The sequence below is a fragment of the Trachymyrmex cornetzi genome, unplaced genomic scaffold (assembly GCF_001594075.2).
Source record: "Trachymyrmex cornetzi isolate Tcor2-1 unplaced genomic scaffold, Tcor1.1 scaffold43, whole genome shotgun sequence".
NCBI classification, from domain to species: Eukaryota; Metazoa; Arthropoda; class Insecta; order Hymenoptera; family Formicidae; genus Trachymyrmex; species Trachymyrmex cornetzi.
In genome coordinates, this window is record NW_017299069.1 from 93,139 (window position 1) to 114,018 (window position 20,880).

Consider the following 20,880-nt stretch of genomic DNA (forward strand, 5'->3'; position numbering starts at 1 on the left):
GAGGACTCTTCGACTCAGTTTAGTCCGTTCTAACTACACAAAAGCGGTTGACAAAAACTTACAAGACACCCTGTATATTAGTAGAAATTGGTCAGAATCAGAAAAAGATAAAAAGTAAATTAAATCCAGATTAGTGTTAATCTACAGTGGTAGAAATAGATATAAGACCCATCTGATTTCACTATAATGATTAAAATCTTTATCTACTATAATCTTGGTTTAATTTACTTTTTATTTTTTCTAATTCTAAGAAGAGATAAACAGTAAGTTAAATCGAAATTAAAGTTAATCTTATTGTTAGTTGATGGAACTAAGGCCTAATCGTGACAAAGATTGGATAAAGAACGCGAAGTCCGTTCGCGGCGGCAGGATGAGAGTCGAGGAGTCCGAGGTCGTACGAGCGACGCGTTCGGCTTCTCCTGCGCCGTGGTGCGTCTCTTGCTCCTCCTGCTCCTCCAACCCGATCCAGAAAGATCCCGCGATTCGTTCGCGGTGACGCGATCGGAGCGTGCGCGCCGAAAGAGAAACGCGAGAACGGGCCGCGGCGGCGAGTCGCGAGCGAGAATACGTACACATACACACACATAAATGCATACATATACATACGTGTGTAACGTGCGTGCGTAGTGCGTGCATGCGTGCGGCTACGGGACGGAACGAAACGGAACGGAACGAAGAAGAGACCGTGGCCGCCCGCGGGGGTCGAGAGGCGAGAAAGCGGAGAAAAGACACACATACACATACGCACACACACGCTGTCATGGCGTTAACGTTAACAACGCGTGTCGAGCGTACTACGTGCCGTCGGCGACGCTGCCGCGAAGCGAGGTGCCGGTAATACACCGCCGTTCCGCCGCGGAACAGCCCCCGGGTAACGTAACGCGAGAACGACGGCGATCAGATCAGTCGTCGTCCGTCCATCCGCACGGGGGGAGAGAAAGAGTGAGTGAGTAAAGGAAGGGGAAAAGAGGAGAGAGGGAGAGAGAGAGAGAGAGAAATAGAAAGAGAGTGAGCAGCGCGAGCGTTGTGTCAGCCGCTCGGCTTCAATCAGCTTCGATTCAGCGCCGAGTCTGTCGTGCTTCCTCGGTCTCTTTCAACTACGGAAAAGGTAACGTGCTCGCGAAACGGTACACGAGATTGCGGGTGACCGTACGCTATCAAATTTCTACCTCCGTCGCTGCCGTCAATCGCGAGAAATGAACGCGCCGCCGCCGCCGCCGAGCGCGCGCGAGAGGAAGAGAGAGAACCGCTCCTCTCACTGCCTCTCTCTCTTTAGTAGAGTGCGAGCGCACTTAACCTAAAACCTAGAATCCTGCTTCGTCGTTTCTCTCGTTCGCCGTCTCTCCTGCGGTTTCTCGCGGATCCCCCGTCGTCGTCCGGCCTGGCGAAGCGGTGCGAAGCGGCACGGCGAAGCGAACATCGGAGGTGTAACGCGACGTCTCGTATCGCATCGTATCCTATCGCATCTCATCGCGTCCCATCGCATCGCATCGATCGGCTCGATCGCGAGAGCGCGACGGACCCGAGGAGCCATCGAGTCGCGGCGATTCGAGCATCGCCCTCGTCGCCGCTGCTCTATCGCGCGGTGCTGACCCGTCATCCCTGTCGCGTACTTCTAACTCCAGTGGCCGCGTTCGGCGTAAACGCGCGCGAATGTAGGCCGGTGATACTTCAGTGAACTCCCGAACGATCGACTTCGATACCTCCGTGATCCTTTATGCTTCCGTTCATTTACCGAGTCTTTCAACCTCCTTCCAAGTAAAGATAGTACTCTTTCTCTCATTCTTCTCCGTTGATTGCCAATTGGCAAAGTTGATGATAATGATGATTGTGATCTTTGTGATTTTTGGAACAGGAATGTCTATCTGAGTAGACTACAGATAAGGAAGTTGTCCGCGGTGGACAATGCAGCAATCCGGAGGCCAGTGTCTTTAGTGATAGCTATATGGTTACGGAGTCTGCGAAAGAGTGTATGGTGTGCATTCCTTATTTGCGTCATCTGCCACCGCGATTGTGTGGACAGCTTCTCCCGAAAGGTTATATCATCGCTTTCTGTGGTGTTTCACTGTTGTGTGTTCTGTGAAATCCCATCAGACTGGTGATGGTGATATGTCATCATAAAATGATCCACGTCCGATCAAGAACCAGCACCGAGCTTCGTGGTGGAGAAATAGGACATGCTCAATGAAAAACATGCCTAAGTAGAGGAACACATGTTCTGGGAATTGATGGGTATATGCTTTTCCTGCAGGAGACCCACCAGCGGCAGGTTGAACAGTAAAATATCTGAGCATATCTCGGCCTCCGTAACTCCTCTCCATGTTTGTCTGGAGGAACAAAGAAGACCAGAACTGGGCTCATGTGACGCCTCACAAGCTCACAAGCCTCAGGTGAACCTGCGTTTATATTTTAATTCCTTAAATGTGTGTAAGCATGCTATTAAAGTTAATTATAATTAAATTTTTTATTCTATTCTATTATTTGTAATTCTGAACAGGTTAAAAGAACCTTTGAGAATCAAAAGGCAGAAGAAGAGATTCCCGAAGAGGTGGCGGAAAGTGATTCGATCGAAGTCGAAGCAGGAGAGTTAAGACAAAGCCAGCCGAGTATGGCCAATACTATCAGCAACATGAAGATGACTAATCCCATAAAGGGACTGGTCAGCAAACGCCGCAAACGTTTCACAGAAGATGGTTTTAATCTTGATCTCACATGTATCCTTGTCTTATTGTTTTGCACATATAAACAATTAGAAATAATTAGATATTAGAATGTCATGCATTGTGCATGCTCTATTTACATTAACAATGTAAATATAATATGCACAATACATAGTATTCTGTGTATTGTATTTTAATACAATAAACCAATTGATGTTGGATAAATTCCTTAGCGAGCGTTATGACATTAGATATAAAAGCGAATTTAATAGCGATGGGTTTTCCTGCTGAGAAACTGGAAGGAGTGTATAGAAATCATATTGATGACGTTGTTAAACTACTGGAATCGAAGCATAAAGACCATTATAAAATTTATAATCTGTAAGTGAAAAGATTTAACGCTAAAACGTTTCTTTTATGACAAATGACTGGTGTATCATTATGATAATAATGTTTTAGGTGTTCTGAGAGATCGTATGATTGTAAAAAGTTCAAGCAGAGAGTAGCTACTTACGCATTCGATGATCACAATCCACCAAAGCTGGAGCAGATTAAGCCTTTCTGCGAGGACGTGCAGTCGTGGTTATCCCAAGATAAGGACAATGTGGCCGCAGTTCATTGCAAGGCGGGCAAAGGTCGGACGGGTGTAATGGTGTGCTGCTATTTACTTCACAGCAAACAGTTTCCCACTGCCACGGAAGCCCTTAATTATTATGGAACTAAACGGACTCACGATAGGTAAGCATTACAGAAGATTTGAGGATTTAGTACATAATGTCTCGATGATTGAGAATTATCTTATTTATTCGACTTTATTATGATCTAGGAAAGGCGTAACGATACCATCGCAGAGAAGGTATGTGGATTATTATGCTACCCTCCTCCAAGAAGGTATCAGTTATGAACCAGTGACATTATTACTACGTAAAATACAACTGGATCCGGCTCCTATTTTCAATGGAGGTCAAGGCTGTAAGTACTAGTATAAAAGTTATGTATGGATTGTTATCGTTAACAACGGGAATTTATTTTACTAACTTTTTAAGAAATAAAACGTACCTTTCTCTCTCTAATTTTGTAATATTTTTCTGTGCAACTTTTTATTTATACCTTATTTTACATTTCTCTGTATGTCATGTTTTTAGGTCTGCATTTTGTAATCTCGGAATCAAATAAAAGGATATTTTCTGATGATTATGAGGTTCGGAAAGGTACATCTTCTATATGCATCTCACTGCAACACACTGTCGCTCTAACGGGAGATATACGGGTGGAGTTCTATAATTATAAGCCAAAAATGAAACGAAAGGTATATTGCAATATTTATATTAACTTATTTAACACGACAGAGATCAATGAACTGTGTTTTATTGCATTTTCCAGGAAAAGATGTTTCATTTTTGGTTTAACACATTTTTCGTCCGTGAGAAAACGAATTCCGAGTGCGACAATGGCGATTTACATGTTGAAAGATCGGCGAGGGCATTTAGCTGCGACGGCACAGCCATGGAATTGCCGATGGTTATGTCGCATGTGAAACCTAGAACTGGATCATTGGCGAGTCTTGGTCCTATGCCGCCCACTCTCGTTTTACGGATAGATAAGTCAGGATTGGACAAAGTACACAAGGATAAAAATCACAAACTATACAGTCCGGATTTTAAAGTTAGTTTCTTTTCGTACTCGCAAATTATAATTAAAGAAAGTAGAAAGAAGTATAGCAATGTATATATAGAATGTATATCGGATATTTTAATGTTAAATATTCAGTATTAAATATTTTACCACTTACAGCTAGAATGCAAATTCTGAAAATGTACAGCGTATACAATCAGTGTATATCAGTGTATCTCAACTCCAAATACTTTGCATTAAACATTTTGTTAGTCAAACTTTTTTGAATTAAAGCAATTAAATATACATCTATTTAAATTCGAATAATAAGATGTTATCAATCGCAGGATATACAATGATCGATTATTCGCGATCTTTTTTAATTCCAGGTGAGTCTATTTATGCATAGCGTGGGCGGGAACATATCGCCAGCTGTGCCAGCGACGACGAACAGAGGTGGCGATGGTGTGCAGCTGGGGATGGGTGGTCAGGAGACGCCGAGCGAGTCGAGCGAGGCGGACAGCAGCGAGTGTGACACTACCGGTGACGAGGACGGTTGGGAATCCGGTGAGTCCTCTGCATCCCTGGTGGTGAACCACCAACACCACCACCCTCTTACACACAGCAGTAGCCGTACACATGTTAGCAGTCTCCGTCCGCGATGCAGTCTCAAGGAGACTGCCAAGGGTCTGCTGTCGCGTGGCGACAAGAATCGGAACAGTAACAGGCAGGGCGTCTCCGGTGCGAGCGCGAAACGTTCCTCCGCACCGTTCGCTCGCTCAGCCACTCTCGACACGTAGTAGCTTAACAAATGCTTTCGGTACTTAAGAACGGTCGGCGGTGTTTCGCACCGTAACGCGTTTCGCGCTTTCACGAAATCGCGTGTTTCGCAAAGTCGCGACGTGCGCGTCCCGCTTTTCTTTTGGTTTTTTTCTTTGTGGACGCGCATTGGACGGCTTAGTACGCGCAAAATGATGACTAGAATCCGGAGAAATCCGTTCTACGACATTTTTTTGCAGTAACCTCCGCTCGTTACGTTTCTCTTTCTCTTTTTGCACTATCGTTCCGTTTTTCACTCTTTCACTCTCTTTTACTCTCTCTCTCTCTCTCTCTCTCTCTCTCTCTCTCTCTCTCTCTCTCTCACACACACATTTTCTTTTTCTTTGTCGTGGGACCATGAGCTTTATTTTTTTTTTCGTGATGACGATTCATGTCTTACCGATTACTATTAACTGTTGGTCGATTCGCTATGTATAATGCTAACGAAGTAGTTGTTATTGTGAATGTGCACCAAGAGTTTCGAGTAAATCATTTGAGTAAATTTGAGTAAATTGATTGGTTCGCCACGTAGAAACCGAGAGAAGTAGCACCGGTGTAATTTGATTTTAACAAGGAGATGCACATTCGAAATGTTTACAACAGCCATTTCTTGGTTACTTCAACATGATAAAGTTCTAACGCAATCTACAAAGAAAAGACGCATATTTTGCCTCTGCTACGATTTGTCGTGTTTTCCGAGGTTTTTCGTGCTGTTGAAATGATGACAAATGGGATGGGCATTTACTTGTTAAAACTTTAAAAGAGACTCTTAAAATAAGATAGGACAAAATTATCATGAGTAAGAAAAACTAAAGTAAATTAGTATCAATAGTGATTTGTAATTTAAATATCGATAGGTAGTTGAAAAAACCATTTTGTACCGAAAAACTATCGGCTTTCTTTTCCAGTTTTTTCTTTCAAGTATAGAAATTACTGTAAATCGTTGTATTATCTCGAATATCAAAAATGAAGAAAATTAATATAGAGTCGTGCATAAATTAAATTCTAATAACATTTTGCAATTTAAAATGTATCTACATATAAAATTGTTCTGTTCAGTCGAAGCAGGTTTTATTCTTTTTTTTAACAGTCTATATTTTTGTTGAAATAGCGCGTGTATTTGCGCACACAATCGATTTTTTCCGTTCGACAGAACTTTCGGATAAACCAATATCACAGAATGTGCAATATTAGTGCCTATAATGCGATAATGTGTTTTTAAAAAAATAACAATGTAATTTTTTCTATTTTTAACGCGTCAAAATTACGAAGCAACTTGGCACTTGCATTGATTACATTTCTATTCTCTTTTCTTTCATATTTATTTAACATGTTTATTTTAAATAAGAACAAAAACATCTATATATTTTAAATTTAATTGACGGCATATATTTTTTTTTTAGATAAAGCTTGAAATTTCATCCATACTTCTCTTTCGCGGTAAGCTGGTTGTAAAAAAGGAAAATTAGAATAATGCTCCGTGAGCACGTTAGAGTTGAATTGCGTAGAGAACAATCGCGAATTTAAGCCAAGCCTTCCGCAAAACGTGGATATACATAGAAAGGAAAAGGAGGAAAACGCAGAATATGCGCGTTCAAGCTGTGCGGTGAATCCGAAATTTTTTTTTGGTATCTTCTAAATGAAAACAATTTTGTGAGCTCGCGTCTCCATGCACATCTCATTCGCGTCGAAGCACTTTATTTCGTAAAAATAACGTTGCTCGTTGACCATTCGTTTTATGATTATAACTACATGGTACACATATATATATACATACACATACATATACATACATACATACATCTACACGCGCGCGTAAACACATGCATATACATATATAAATGCATGCATGCATACGTACATACATATATGTATGTATTTGTATGTATATATGACTGTATATATATCTGTGTATGAATATGACGAAGATATATATGAAGACGTCGAGAGAAACTATAGAAAGATTTACAAATGTAACTACATTTATTTAATGTGACAGAAATGCGTCGGGTTTGCGTACAGTCTGAAAAATAGTTATTCCACCAAAAGTAATCGTGTTATAATTCTGGAGCAATTTATTTGCCGTTGGGGCGATTATAAATAGGACACAAAATAGAGAGAAGCGAAGAAGCGGTGAGAAAACGACGGTAAAATACAGTTTTAAGAAGCGGTGTTAAAACTGATATTTTATCGAAAGTTTCTGGGATTTCTTTTAAACACACGGGCTCAGACGTACGTGAGGAAACCTTCGTTTGTCCGTTTATCGACGACATGGAAGTACAAATACGTAGAAATCAGCCTTTATATACGTCGTGGGATTAAAATAAGCCGCGGGTGCTGCTGATTACTAGATAATGATTTTTATACTCGGTTCGTAATAATGACTCTCTCAGACGAGAACTCGGACTTTATATGAGGAAATACGGCGGATAACGTGAAAGAAAAGAAGAGAAAAAGGAAAATCTGAGAGTAGATTTAAAATCATTTTTCTGTCGGTAATTGCTTTTTATTATATATATGTATATATATATATATATATAGAGAGAGAGAGAGAGAGAGAGAGAGAGAGAGAGAGAGAGAGAGGGTTACGCGTTCTTAGATTAAGATATGTACGTAACTGTGTTGCATAGAATATATGTATAAAATATAAAGAAACATAAATTATTAGATAAATTATTAGACGGTTGAATATATACACACACATACATACACAAAACACACAACTGGCTTCGGGGTCAAAAACATGTAGTTATTACGTAATTAACTGTCGAAGTCTACGATTCTTTTTCATTATATTAACTAGGCGAAATTATAGATATTGGTAATTCGATTACAACGCGGTAGCACGCAATAGCATTATTAGTATTATGTTGTCGGATTATTTTTTTTTTTTGTATAAGGCTAGACTTGTGATACGGTAAAGTAATTGCGCGTTTTACTTTTCGCACGGAGTCTGACTTTAATTTGGTATATACATATATACCTTATTATAACTCTCAAAGGAAAAGAAAGAAAAAAAGTAGGAAATGAAAAGAGTGAGAAGGGTTTCTTTCATGATTTTAATAAGGCGATTATTTCTAACGGTTAGTTAGTAAAAAATAGGACGCACTCCATATGTTCCGTGAATGCGTCGTAAACAGAATTATATTTATTACATATAAAAAATCGTTAGTTAAATAAAAGTAAGATATATAACGATAAAGATTTTTACGAGCGTTTTCTTCACCTTGTGCTCGTGAAAAATAGATGAATTAGTTTGTCGAATGGCCAGGAATTCGCGAGATATAATCGCGAGTAAATTTTTCGGAGAAGTGTATTTCCCCCACACTCTCCCCGAAGCTAGAATTAAGTGTTCATCGCACAATTTTGTACATACGTAGCCGATTAATTATATCGATGTATTTTCTTAAGAACTACTTTTGACAGACTAATTCGGTGTAGCACAGCGTAGAAGAGTGTACTAGACTTGGCAGTTCCTGTCTGTGGTATCTTTGATATCATTAATTCAGAGTCGATTTTTCTTTAATAATAAAAAAATTGATATTAATTTCCTTTTCGGAAATTAAACTTTAAAAGCGTAATTAAATTCTTATTTAAAACTTTATTTATTATTTATTTTTAAGTAGTATTATTTATTTTTAACGCAACAGATTTGTAAGTTGGGGACCAGTTACAGATATAAAAAGTAAAATTAAATATAATGTGTTATATCATTATTTAATGTTGGAAATTGAAAATTTATGCGACAAATTATCTCGTTTAAAATCTTGGCTAAGGGAAAATTTATTTAAAATTGATTGAAGAATCCGTAGACGAACGTTTAGCTGGGTCTAGAATACTCTTATGGAGTCTAACGCGGAAACGTGACAAGTCCCTCTTTGATTTCTCTCAACATTTTTGTAATCGTAGGATTGAGATTTGTACTTGGACTTTCTAAAAAGCATGGATGTTGAATGTATTATGACTTTGACGAAGAAGTAATTCATTTTTTTCATACCTTTCATATCTTTTTTCGATATCTCGAACGAATATAAGCAAATACCGAAACCCCATTACGTTTTCTTTACCCCTCTTTCTCCGTTCTTTTTTTAAATTTTATTTTAAACTCCTCATATCATTCTTGTTGCATGTAAATAATTTATACAATTGCGACTACTTGAAGATATTGTTACAATGTTTGAGACATGTGTAAGATCTGTATAAGCAAGATACGTCTGTTTTACTTGTATAATAATTATTTTGTGATACTATTCGTATACTTATATTATTAGCCGTATCGTTGTTATATCATTATTATTAGTAATATTAATGTGTTATTATATTAGAAAACGCTACTGCTATTACACACACACACACACACACACAACACACACACACACGCACGCACACATTATATACACATACACACATATGTCGCTATTCTCCAATCACACAACCACGAGAACATCTTTACAATTATTACTTAACGTAATGGAGATGTTAACGATTTTTCAAAGTACTACCATGTTTACGAATGTACTACTATGTTTACGAATGTACTTCTGTAATTCGATACTTTTAAGGATTATATATATGCATATATACATTATATACAAATACGTGGTACTATACATTTTGTAACATTTTCTATTTGCAGCGCCTATTTCTGTAGAGAAACATACATATTACTTTTTTCAATCCTATCTCCAATGTTTTTTCTTTACATTCTCAACCATTCTCTCTTCTTTTTCTCTTTCTTCTGAAAGGATCGTGTAGCGTTTACGACATCCGTAACTGCAATTATATTTTCAATGCTTGATACCCTTATCCCTCATGCTCGTTGAGAAAATCGAAGTATATCTATTATAATACATATTTGAAGTCGGATTAGATTAATTTGAAAAGGCTTACGTTCTATCTATTGCACTGAATGCGTTATTACATTTGCTTTTATGTGTAGAAATATTACATCCTGATTCATATCGCAATTGCAAGGAGACTGCCGAAGGAAATTCTGTTTTTAAATCTTGCTTGTGTATATATAAAGTTTTTATTTTCTGAAGATTATTGTAATTTAAAAGTTTTTATATCGAGAGAGAGAGAAAGAGAGAAAGAAAAACTCTTGATCGAAAAGTTTAATTTAGAGAGAGAGATTGCATTGCGCTATCTCATGATATCTTTTTAAATAATCTTTTTTATGATTAATACGTCTGAAAATTACATCAGAAGCAGTCTTTTTTCAAGTGTTCTTTACATGCTCACTTTTATTCTTTATATTGTTTACATATTACATTAATTATTAAAACACGATCACGACCACATTGTATGAACGATGTTGTTCTGTAAAATAGGAAATATTTTGTGACTCAACACTGCACTGTTCTCTGTTTAGTGCATCGTTATTGTTCTTAATATGTTTATACTGCCGTCGGTACATTTATGCATGCCGTCAGAATGTATATATTGTTGCAGGTTCATCTATCTTTATTACGTATTATCAGTATCATACCATTTATAATTTTTGTAGGACAAGATACTGTTTCTCAAAGTGAAGGTGACGGTAGGAGTGACGAGTCAATTTAACGGACGTAATTTTTCTCTTTACTAATCCGCATATAACAATCAATTCATCGAATTATCGCACCGTCCAATTTTCCGATATAAGATACTCTCGCATACTTGAAAGATAAATTTCGAGTTTCTAATAATAGAATTCTGACGTGTCTCGCTTTACAATTTGAGCGAAAGAATTAAATGAGATTAAAACGAAAGAAACACTTTGCCCTCCACCGTCGTTCTTTACATGTAAAATCGTTAAGATAAGCCATTGTGACTACTGACTGACCGATTATGTCTCTGTGTCTGTTCACCCTTAGTGGACTTGGACCAGCGTGTCGGCCGGTACCGTCTTCTATCGGATGGAGGGATGATAGATCTTTTGTGAGCCCATCGCCAATCACCCCTAATCATCCTTCGACTTCATTAATATTTAATAAATTTTCAGATACACATATATGTACACAGACACATACATTCACACATGGACACGGACGTTGTGCTGTGGATCATAAAACACCTTACCGCGTCGAAGAAACTACGCGTCCACATTTACGTTTAAGCTTTTGTACTTGAGTTAGTATTCTTTTTAGGGTCACAGAGAACAAGCTAATGTGATTTTTTTTCTTATATGAAGAAGGAAAAAAGATATTGAGACTAATAGCTTTCTTGCCATTACGATTTAACGTTGACGATGATTTTACACGATTTACACGAAACAGAGAAGCGTAGAGATTAGGTTTTGCGAATGATTACTGTCATGAATGGATGTGGAGAGAGAGAGAGAGAGGGAGGGAGGGAGGGAGGGAGAGAGAGAAAATGGAAGAGAAAATGAGCGAGAAAGAGAGCGCGAGAAGACCCGAGTGACTGGACGAAAGTATTTATTATCCGTAAGAACCTAATCAAAATTAACGTATTCACAGATTTACTAATAATGTACTGTTTATATTAAGCACATTTTACTTGGACTTTTCCTTTCTCTTTTTATTTTCTGTAAGCGATACCGTTTGTGGACAACGTTGCTCACTTCATTCTGTGCATGGCACTTAATTCTTTTCATCTGGCAATTGGACACATAGACAATTTTTGTCATGTTCGAACAAGTTCTCATTTATCTGAATATATCTGAAGAAAGTTTATTGGAAAATATCTTAAAATTATATACAAGACGTCTTATACATAAATGCAAACATATACTTATATATACTTATTATTAGTATATCTCAAATATTGATTTTCTAAAGAAGCACGTAAATACAGATTTTTGTTAAATTTTCGATTAATTTTAAACAATTAATTATGTCTAGATATAATTGGTACTAATGCAGAATATGTCGGTTAATTAATTTTCCTCGCTAATGTTTTATTCTCTGACTAACCTGACTACCTATTGAATGCAGATCCATCGAATTGTACTGAAAATTGTCTATGCATGTAAAAGCTTAAGAAATTGGCGGAATTTCTCTAAATAAAGCTTTTAAGGCTAAACATGCGATTATTACATTTGTTATAAGTGAGCTTGTAAATTCTTGGACACTAAGTTGATGATGGACGCGTGTTTGTAATGTTATTTTCGTCTAAATGCGAAATGAGAGAGTTACTATGATCTTTTCTAAGCATAAAAATATTCGAGGAATACTTCATGAAGCTGTCCCGTTTTGTGTACCACTTATCGAACGAAGCAAAATGCGAGAATAGAGAACTTCCAAGCTCAATATATTAACGATATACGTATTTTATAATTTATCCCTAACTTTTTCCGCTTGCAAACCTGTGATTAATGGTTTTTTTAATTAAGAAAAAAGAAAAGAATAAGTATACAGCCAAATTTCAAAACGACAGACGTAGAAACATTGTGTCTGTTAGATAGAGGAAGTATGGTCGAAAATAAATGAACGGGCTATATATACATATATGGCGTAGCAAAAGTGCATGTTTATATGAACTATATATGGACTGAGATGAAAGAAAAGAAAATGAGAAAATAATGCTGTAAAAAAACGAATATTTTCATAAGAATAAATATCGTAAGTCAATAATAATAACGTCTAGAGAGAATATTGTATGGAATGCAACCGCCATCGTGATTTCTTCGCTGAAAGAACCGATTCTCACCGTATATATCCTTGCGAGTCTCTCGTGGTTCGTACGCTTGTAATCGAGCAAGATTCGCAGGGGATTTGTTGTGCTGATAGAGCTCAATATTGACTGGTAATGCGCGTTTGAGAGATCGAAAGTCTTCTTTGATTTTTATTTACATCGAATTGTAAGCAGGACGTTCCAGATTCTCTCCTTGTTTGCTCCGGGGAATTTAGACGCGATTTTTATGTAAAAGTTATCGGATATTGTCGCATTTTTCGCACGGCTTTTCTAATCTTTAAGAGTAAGTAAAGTGGAGATCCTTTAAAATTAACTGGGAAATCAATTTATTCATACGTTATTATTTTGCATAGATTTTCCTCTTGAAGATCAACTTGTCGCATTTTTTTTATGTTAAAAGTGATTATATTTTTTTAAGTTCATGTTGAATAAGACATTTAATTTATCAAGAAACTTGTAGCTGAGAGATATAGCTGATCACGATATTTTTTAGACATCCTGCATCTAATTCTAATATTTCATAAAATGATTTTGTAGAAAAGCTCGTTATTTTGCTTGATACCTTTCGATTGTTGTATAGAAAGGTGAAAGATGATCGATTCTCAAATTCTTCTCGTATGCGATATCTTTTCGACGTAAATTTTCAGCACGATTCATCGTGTGCAAGAGTGTACAAAAAGAAAAAAATATATTAATTACCCTTCAAATATTCTTTCCACTTAATATTCAGCACTATTTCAGCATACAAAGTGCTTAATAAGTATAGTAGATACATTCAAGGATTTCCCATCGTGGATTCTTTGTGGACATCCTTGCGTGTATAATGAGTTTATACAGAGAGCTTATACGCCGACTCGACATCCTGAACTTCTTTCCGGTATGATCCGTTGTCCGTTGCATTGTCTTGTGTTGCATCGATAGAGCATTCTAGTAACGCGCGCGTATAGTTAGGATTACGTTCTAACACTATGAAATACACACTGCGAAACCACCTGCCATGTCTCAGAAAAAAATGTCACTGCACCTCTTTATGAATGCTGACTTTAATAAACTTCTTCTGAGAATTGTGTTTGTGTGCGTGCGTGTGCGTGTGTATGAGGTATATCTGGGCATCTCTCATTTATATATATATGTATACACATACACATCTGTCCAGCTTCCTGGTACACATTTGGAAGCCGCGAGTCGTTGTTGCATAATCTCCGAGAGAAACACATCGTTCGCGGGCGAACGCAATCGGCAAACGCTCGGCAATGGTTGACTTTTTCGATTAATAAAATATACAGATCAATTTCGTTATGACTATCGTTAGGAAAAATGTTGCTTAAACGATAAATGAGTGGAAGTGTTTTTTTGTCGTATAAGACATTTTATACTCTTCCTTTATAAATAATTAAAGTGATAGAAAAAAGAAGGCTAAGATAATCTAACTTTCATTCTTGATAATCTATTTATTAATGATTGATCGAGCATTTTCAAAACTATTTTTGCAACTTCAAATATGATGATCAAACGATAAAACTTAAAAACTGAGACACCAATGTTATGCAGCTTGGAGATGCTATATTTTCTAGATTTGTTTTTTTTTTATATATTTAAGCAACTATGTTATTGGTCAATTTACTTTCAATGTCAAGCGATAAGTATATCAATTAATTCGATTAATTGATATTTGTGTACGAAAAATATTACTGGATTTTAAATGTGTTAATAATCATGCAGCCACATACGTCTGATAATTATTAGCAAGCTCCCACTGACCTGGATCTTTCGCTAGTTAACTTAGAAAGTTTTAGGGGTTTCCCTTAAAGCTTCCGTAAAATAATAACGTCAATGTTCCTACACGTAGCGTAAAACAAAGCTGTAAATCAAAATTGCGATTTAATCGAGTTATGATTCTAACAAAATGGTCCATCAGAAACGTAATACACACGTACTTGGATCTGAGAGTATGAAGAAATATCCAGGACAGAGGGTTTTAGCTTGACCGTTTCATTGAAATGAAAATTAAAACTTTTCATAATACGATACTATTTTTGTTATTATTGCTTTAAAAATTGCTTATAATCCTATTTAAGGAAATATTTATGTTTCTGGTATAATTCAGACGATGGAATTTTTAAAGAATTTCTTGCCTTCTCGAAATTATTCAGACTTTATCCTCGATATTCTTTCGGCGCGTTCTCGAATGTAATTGGAAGCACCTAGATGTACAGTTTGTAGAGGACTCATATCGATTGATGTATTATTTATTAATCGAAAAATAAGACCCATTTGGATTTGGAGAGGATTCACTTTCGTGCGAAACACGAGGAGGAGAAATAATTGAGAATTGGAACATCCCGTTTGTGCTGTCGATAGCGAAGCCGACGAGGAGAGAATCAACAAAGCCGTTTCTTTCGACATGACAAAACAAATTCGTTGTACAAAAGTGCGTGTGAGAAAAAAAGATGAGAAATGAGCGTTCCGATTACCTTGCTATATATATCTGCGTACCAGTGATTGTTGCGTTTAAGTGAGTCTAAAGAGCGAACTCGGTAATCTCGGTATCTCGCAAAAAGTGAGAGAAAATCCCGGAACCGAGGTTTCCCCTCCCGCTGATCAGTATACACGTCAGCTACGAGTCGCGATAAAAGCGGCGCGAGAAGCTTATTTTTAACACCGGCGGACGATTTAAGGCCGACTTTACCTAAAACAGCATGTACATGAATTTTGTACGCCGCCGCGTATTAACGATCGGTTTCTGTTATTCCTACTGTTGCGCGTAAAGCTTTATGGAGATTACCATAAAGTTATCATTATTGTCGATCCACGACAATAATCTTACATTAAAAGACGCTTGGGCGATCCAGAAAAAGGGTGACATAATAGAGATGTATTTTTAGCCCTCTAGAGCTTATTTTTTTTTAAATAAGAGAGAGAATTCGACTGTAATTGTCTAATTGCTATTTGCATAGATAAGCGAATTTTATAAACAGAACTTCATAAAGAAATAACATCTCGTATTTTGTTAATTAAACAAATGTACAATTTTTTATCTGTCTATGTACTTTTTCATTAAATTTGTCTATATACCGTGGCATATAATTAAAAAAATTACATGTAGGAGATATTGATATTATATCATTGATTTTTTAATATTATATTAATATTATTTATGTCATTTATTTTTTGTGAGACATAATCTTTTGTTCATACATGTTTGAATGAAAAAAGTCGCCCTCTCTTCAGAGAATACATTCCTTTTCCTAATCTCCAATTTTTCTGGATCGCCTCGTATAATAATTCACAAACGCGACGAACGAAACTCTTTCTCGTACATTTTGTTACACGAACGCGTTTACTCGACACTCGATCGTTTTACATCTACGCGATAAACGTATTTTTGTACTTTCTCTTTATTGTTAAATTGGATGCAGGTATGTATGCCGTACCTCTCGATGCGTATAAATATATAGGATCTCATATTATATTATATACGAATATTAATTAAAACGATTACGCGTGAATTACCCGTCACTTATCATTTAGAATGAAACAAAAATATGGATTAAATAGAGATCAATTTAGAAGGCGCGGAGCAATCCGAAATACATTTACTTCGCCGATTTTTTATATCGCACCAGTCGGTGTCGACGAGAGTAAAATTTTGTCATAAAATTGTGAATATATACATACGTTAGTTACTGACAAATAAATGTTACACGATGCAGTTTGTGTAAGAATATCCCTGTTCGTGTTCTTTCGAACGAGCCGCATCTTTTCCTTCGATTTTTACTTTCTCCAACACGTAGATATTGTACAATACATTATGAGAGAATATTTGTAAACGAAAACTGCAAATTTATACCAGTTGATCATTTCCAGAATTTATAAAGAGATTAAAGCGCGCACAAACTCTAGAGTTATATTTTATCATGTTTACGGATATGTGTCTGTCTGCGTCTATATAAGCCTGTCCTTTGTCCGAGAAAACATGTTCGATATAACTTGTATTAATATTCCTGCCTTAACAACCCCATTGCGATCGCAAGCATTGACACTAATAACTATTAGTTGTCGGATCGAACTCTGCAATGAATGTAATAAAGGCATATGATTAAATCTCTTATCATTATTGCGAAATAAAATCATTGTATAATCCACTTTTAGAGCGTGTCTCTCGTATTTATGAATTTAAGAGTGAGTAATGTAAGCGCAATGTATGATCTTGATCTATTTTCTTTTCGCAATCAGGTTCGTTGCGTTCGCCAGGGTAAGTTCAAGAGCAAAAAAAGTTTCGGAAAATTCATATTTTATGCAAATAAAATGCAGCATAATAAAGTTTATTTTTTTGCGTAATTTTCCTCAAACTCGACGCATTTTACTTATTTTTTTAATTTGATAATTGATTCTGATTTTCCACCATTTTTACACGTTAAATTGAAACGATATTCTCATCCAACAGAACAGCATTGCAACATAAATAATACGTTAATCGAAAAAAAAAGTGAGAGGAAAATTTGGGAAAATGCGTTGAGAGCTGGGGAACGGAAGAATAATGTCAGCTTCATATCTTTTTACATCCTCGAACATAAATGTGCGTGTAAAAAGATCTTTCGTCCTTTCTCTCTTTTTTTTTTTCGCTTGTCCTCGCTTCTTCATAAACGGCATTAGTTCGCACAGTCCCTCTTTCTAAATACCCAATAGCTGTTGGTTGACCCAGAAAATTTGCGATATCGTCTCGACATCGCGCTTTTCTCCACGACTGACGATAGGTCTGCTTGCAGGGGAGTCGACATATTTGTGACTGTTGAGACTTGACTGATGATGGCGGGGCCGATCGGGGCTAAACCCTGTGACGATCAACCTCTGACCGCTGAAAACCTCGCACCGCTTGATTACCGAATCGATTGTGTGTGCGAATAGATGAAACGACCACCATCGCCATCCCGTGCCTGCCACACCACGCATGCATACACACCCTGCCCGCCTCCCCCGCCCCACAAAAAACTCTTCTTGGTACACACACGCTGATGCTTCACGAAAGAAAACAGTTACGTTATCATTTAGAGTTAATAATTAATTTACCGCATTGTCGTGTGTCGCATCGTGCGCGTGATCAATACACGGCTTTTATATGAAAGAAATAAAGCGCCAGTTTGTTTTTTAATCCCGGTTATCGCCGGAAATTTCCCTCGGGAGACATTTATATAAATCGCGACGATTTATTAGATAGCGAATAAATGATTTTTGTATAAACGCAAATGTATTTTTATGAATTAATGTATCATTTAAGTGTTGCGACAAGGTATTATTCGAATTGAAGTCGAACTTCAGGCCCAGTGGTCGCTGCGTTCAATACATTAATCCTTGTCTTGGCTGCGCCAAATAGATAGAGATACTTTTACGAAAATTATAAAAATTATCCTTTTGAAAACGTTTTATCGCGAAATAGTTGAGATGAGGTAATAAAATAAAGATGCGGAAGTAATTTTAATGGAAGAAGCTTTTAGGAGCGTTTCGAATTTGCTACACGGAGAGGCGCTTGGTTTCTTCTGTGCAAAAGCTGTTCACATTAGTGCTAGCTAGAGATCTTTTTATTTAAAGAAAGACGAATATTCGGCAAACATTTTCGTTTCAGTCTCGCGTATCGAACGCGTTTTGCTGTCGGAAATGGATTCGTATAACAAGTCGAGTGAGAGTCTCGAGTATGAAGTACTTCCCCGAGTACTCGAATACAAATAATCCCTAAAATACGCGCTGTCGCGTATAACGCGCACAAATGAATGTTAATTGAGTTTCTCCTTTTTTTTTATTTATTTATTCATTCATTCTCCAAGGAGAGCAATAACGATATTTGCGTCTTGCGCGCGCGAATAATTTATTATTTATTATTATCTTTCTCCGATATGTTTTATTCGTATATAATATACGTACTACGCAAGCGTTTCTTTTCTTTTCTGGTGTCTCTTCGACGTGATGCGACGATTCATTTCGACGACGTAGATATCTGATTTTTCGCAACATTGTGTATTCGCGCGCTGATATTATTATTACTTTAAGTTCGTCTATATATATATATATTTTTTTTTTTTTTCGTTATCAACGAAATTCGTACGATCCTTTCGTTCTTTTTTTATTGCCAATATAAAGCAGGATATCAATTATTAATATGGTATATCAACAGTTATTCGATAAAAGTGCACACTACCATTAATTTCGTACAATAATTTTGTATAATGGTCATCCATTCTTAATTTAATCGCGTTAAAATGATAAGGAAATGAGAGAAGAAAACATGATGACTGATTGTTGACGTATGCAATTGGTGTTCAACATCGAAATACAATCGTTTCTAAGAAAAAATAGACTTTGTTATCTATTATTATTATTATTATTATTATTATTATTAATTGGATCGTTTATGTATTTTATTTATGATCATGTTGTACCAGGGTTTTTAATACTCTATTCTGATCTTTTATATTATGCCATCGTTTAGTAGGAGGATTAACGACGAGAAAGTTAGAGATATAACGTTGCGTTTAAGAACGCGTTATGAGAGAATGAGTACGTAAGATCCTCCATCATAGTTGAAATTATGAATAGACGATTTTTACGTTAGATCGATAAGGATAAGCAATAAACAAGTGACGTCATTTGATTTACTTCTGCGCGTTTAGTATTTAATTAAACAAAAAAAAAAAAATAAAAAAAGAAAGAATGAAAAGAAAAAGAAAAAACCGAACCTTCTGTTGTAGTAGAATAAATCGATATTTCTCTATTCCGCAATAGGAGCTTAAGTTTTGTTAGTACATCGTGACCTCGATACGCGGATATGATCTTTATGACATCAAGTGAGTCCGATCTTACAAATTAAAAAGAAACGAAATATATGTATATTCGTCGCTAATACATTCGTCCACGCAAAAATACATTTGAACGGACTTTGCGGAACTTTGCCTCCTCAGATAGATTTCATTTTTCACTTACCGGAAGCTTTACTGGGACCAATAAAACTACTTTGTAAGTTTTGCGTATTTCTTTCTTCTTGCTGACGGCGATCTTAATTTTAAGAGCTCTATATATTTATGATATATATTATAAATTAATTACTCGACTCAGCCTATAGAGTACAAAATACGTGACTTGATCTCAGATTTAAATAGAAAATTAATTACCTTTTTCTCTGCCTTTCTGAACGAGCGCGGCGTTAATTTTTTTTTTGAATGACTCACATATTGAGAATATACGTTTAAGAAATTATGTTAACAAAGGACAGGTTTTATGTAAAAAAAAAAAAAAAAAAAAAAAAAAAAAAAAAAAAAACATCGATCTATCTATTAATCGCATTGACTTTCTCGTCGAACATATGCACGCGGCAGTGACGCCTGAAAATTTCCGTCGTTATCTGTAGGCAGCATGGGTGATTCGTATCTTCGGAATAAATGTCCAATATTAAGTGTTGCTTTATGCGGAAAGCATTTAGTTTACGTGAACTACGACAGAAGAATTTTAAACAGATTATAAAAAACATAAGGCCCTTCGAAAGCATGCCATAATAATTATGAACGTCATAATAATATTCATTTCTTTATCGAAAACTTTTCTATTTGTAATGCGTAACTCGGTGATATTCTGAACGACTGAACAAGAAGCGTGTCTTTCTTTACTCTTCTGACGATGAATCTTCGCTACTATTTAATTCATTAATCTATTCTATTCGTATAAGATTCGACTACAATTTTTCGCTTCTGCACAACAACGAAATAAGTGTTTTATTTTTTTATTGTATATGTATATTCGTTTGTTCCTAGTGCGATTTATAACTGTAGTTAGACGCGGTCTAGTTGAAAATTTGTCGAATTTAAATTTTACGCGATCTTTTTAGCGCCTTATTTTAACACTCACCTCATCCCTCAAGCTGCGACTCTGTCAGTCCGATTTATCGTTAATGATTTAAAGATAGAGAGGCAATACTATATATATATATATACTATCCGCAGATAGTTAAGTTACACATGTAGTAATGCGTTCAAATGACAAATTGCGTTTTTTACAATGTACCTTGCAATAACAATAAGTTTGATATTAAAACATCTTTTATCCTTGTTTTTTTATCCCATTCCTCACAATATCAATGATGAATCCTTATTGAACATCCTGATTT

At 36.3% G+C, this 20,880-nt stretch overlaps 1 protein-coding gene across 4 annotated transcripts; it reads left to right on the plus strand.

Moving 5' to 3' along the window:
• The first annotated feature begins 428 nt into the window (after window positions 1-428).
• On the plus strand, window positions 429-18,777 carry Pten (phosphatase and tensin-like protein). Of its 4 annotated transcripts, none has more exons than XM_018512784.1 (10): window positions 429-1,108; window positions 1,856-2,390; window positions 2,498-2,714; window positions 2,912-3,041; window positions 3,120-3,398; window positions 3,487-3,632; window positions 3,806-3,969; window positions 4,044-4,325; window positions 4,664-4,841; window positions 17,498-18,777. In XM_018512784.1, exons 2-10 carry the CDS (start codon window positions 2,214-2,216, stop codon window positions 17,515-17,517), a joined length of 1,593 nt encoding a protein of 530 aa, XP_018368286.1. In that variant the 5' UTR covers window positions 429-1,108; window positions 1,856-2,213; the 3' UTR covers window positions 17,518-18,777. The 4 variants fall into 4 exon arrangements, with proteins under 4 accessions (XP_018368286.1, XP_018368285.1, XP_018368283.1 ...); XM_018512783.1 differs by lacking the exon at window positions 17,498-18,777 and adding an exon at window positions 10,949-11,813; XM_018512781.1 differs by lacking the exon at window positions 17,498-18,777 and having other exon boundaries at window positions 4,664-5,330.
• Window positions 18,778-20,880: the final 2,103 nt, after the last annotated feature.

What these genes read in the sequence shown, in the direction of transcription:
- Pten (XM_018512781.1), top strand. Translation starts at nt 2,214, where the DNA reads ATGTTCTGGGAATTGATGGGTATATGCTTTTCCTGCAGGAGACCCACC. An exon ending in TTTTAATCTTGATCTCACAT is followed by an intron (nt 2,715 to 2,911) that starts GTATCCTTGTCT and finishes TTATGACATTAG; the next exon opens with ATATAAAAGCGAATTTAATA. An exon ending in CATTATAAAATTTATAATCT is followed by an intron (nt 3,042 to 3,119) that starts GTAAGTGAAAAG and finishes ATAATGTTTTAG; the next exon opens with GTGTTCTGAGAGATCGTATG.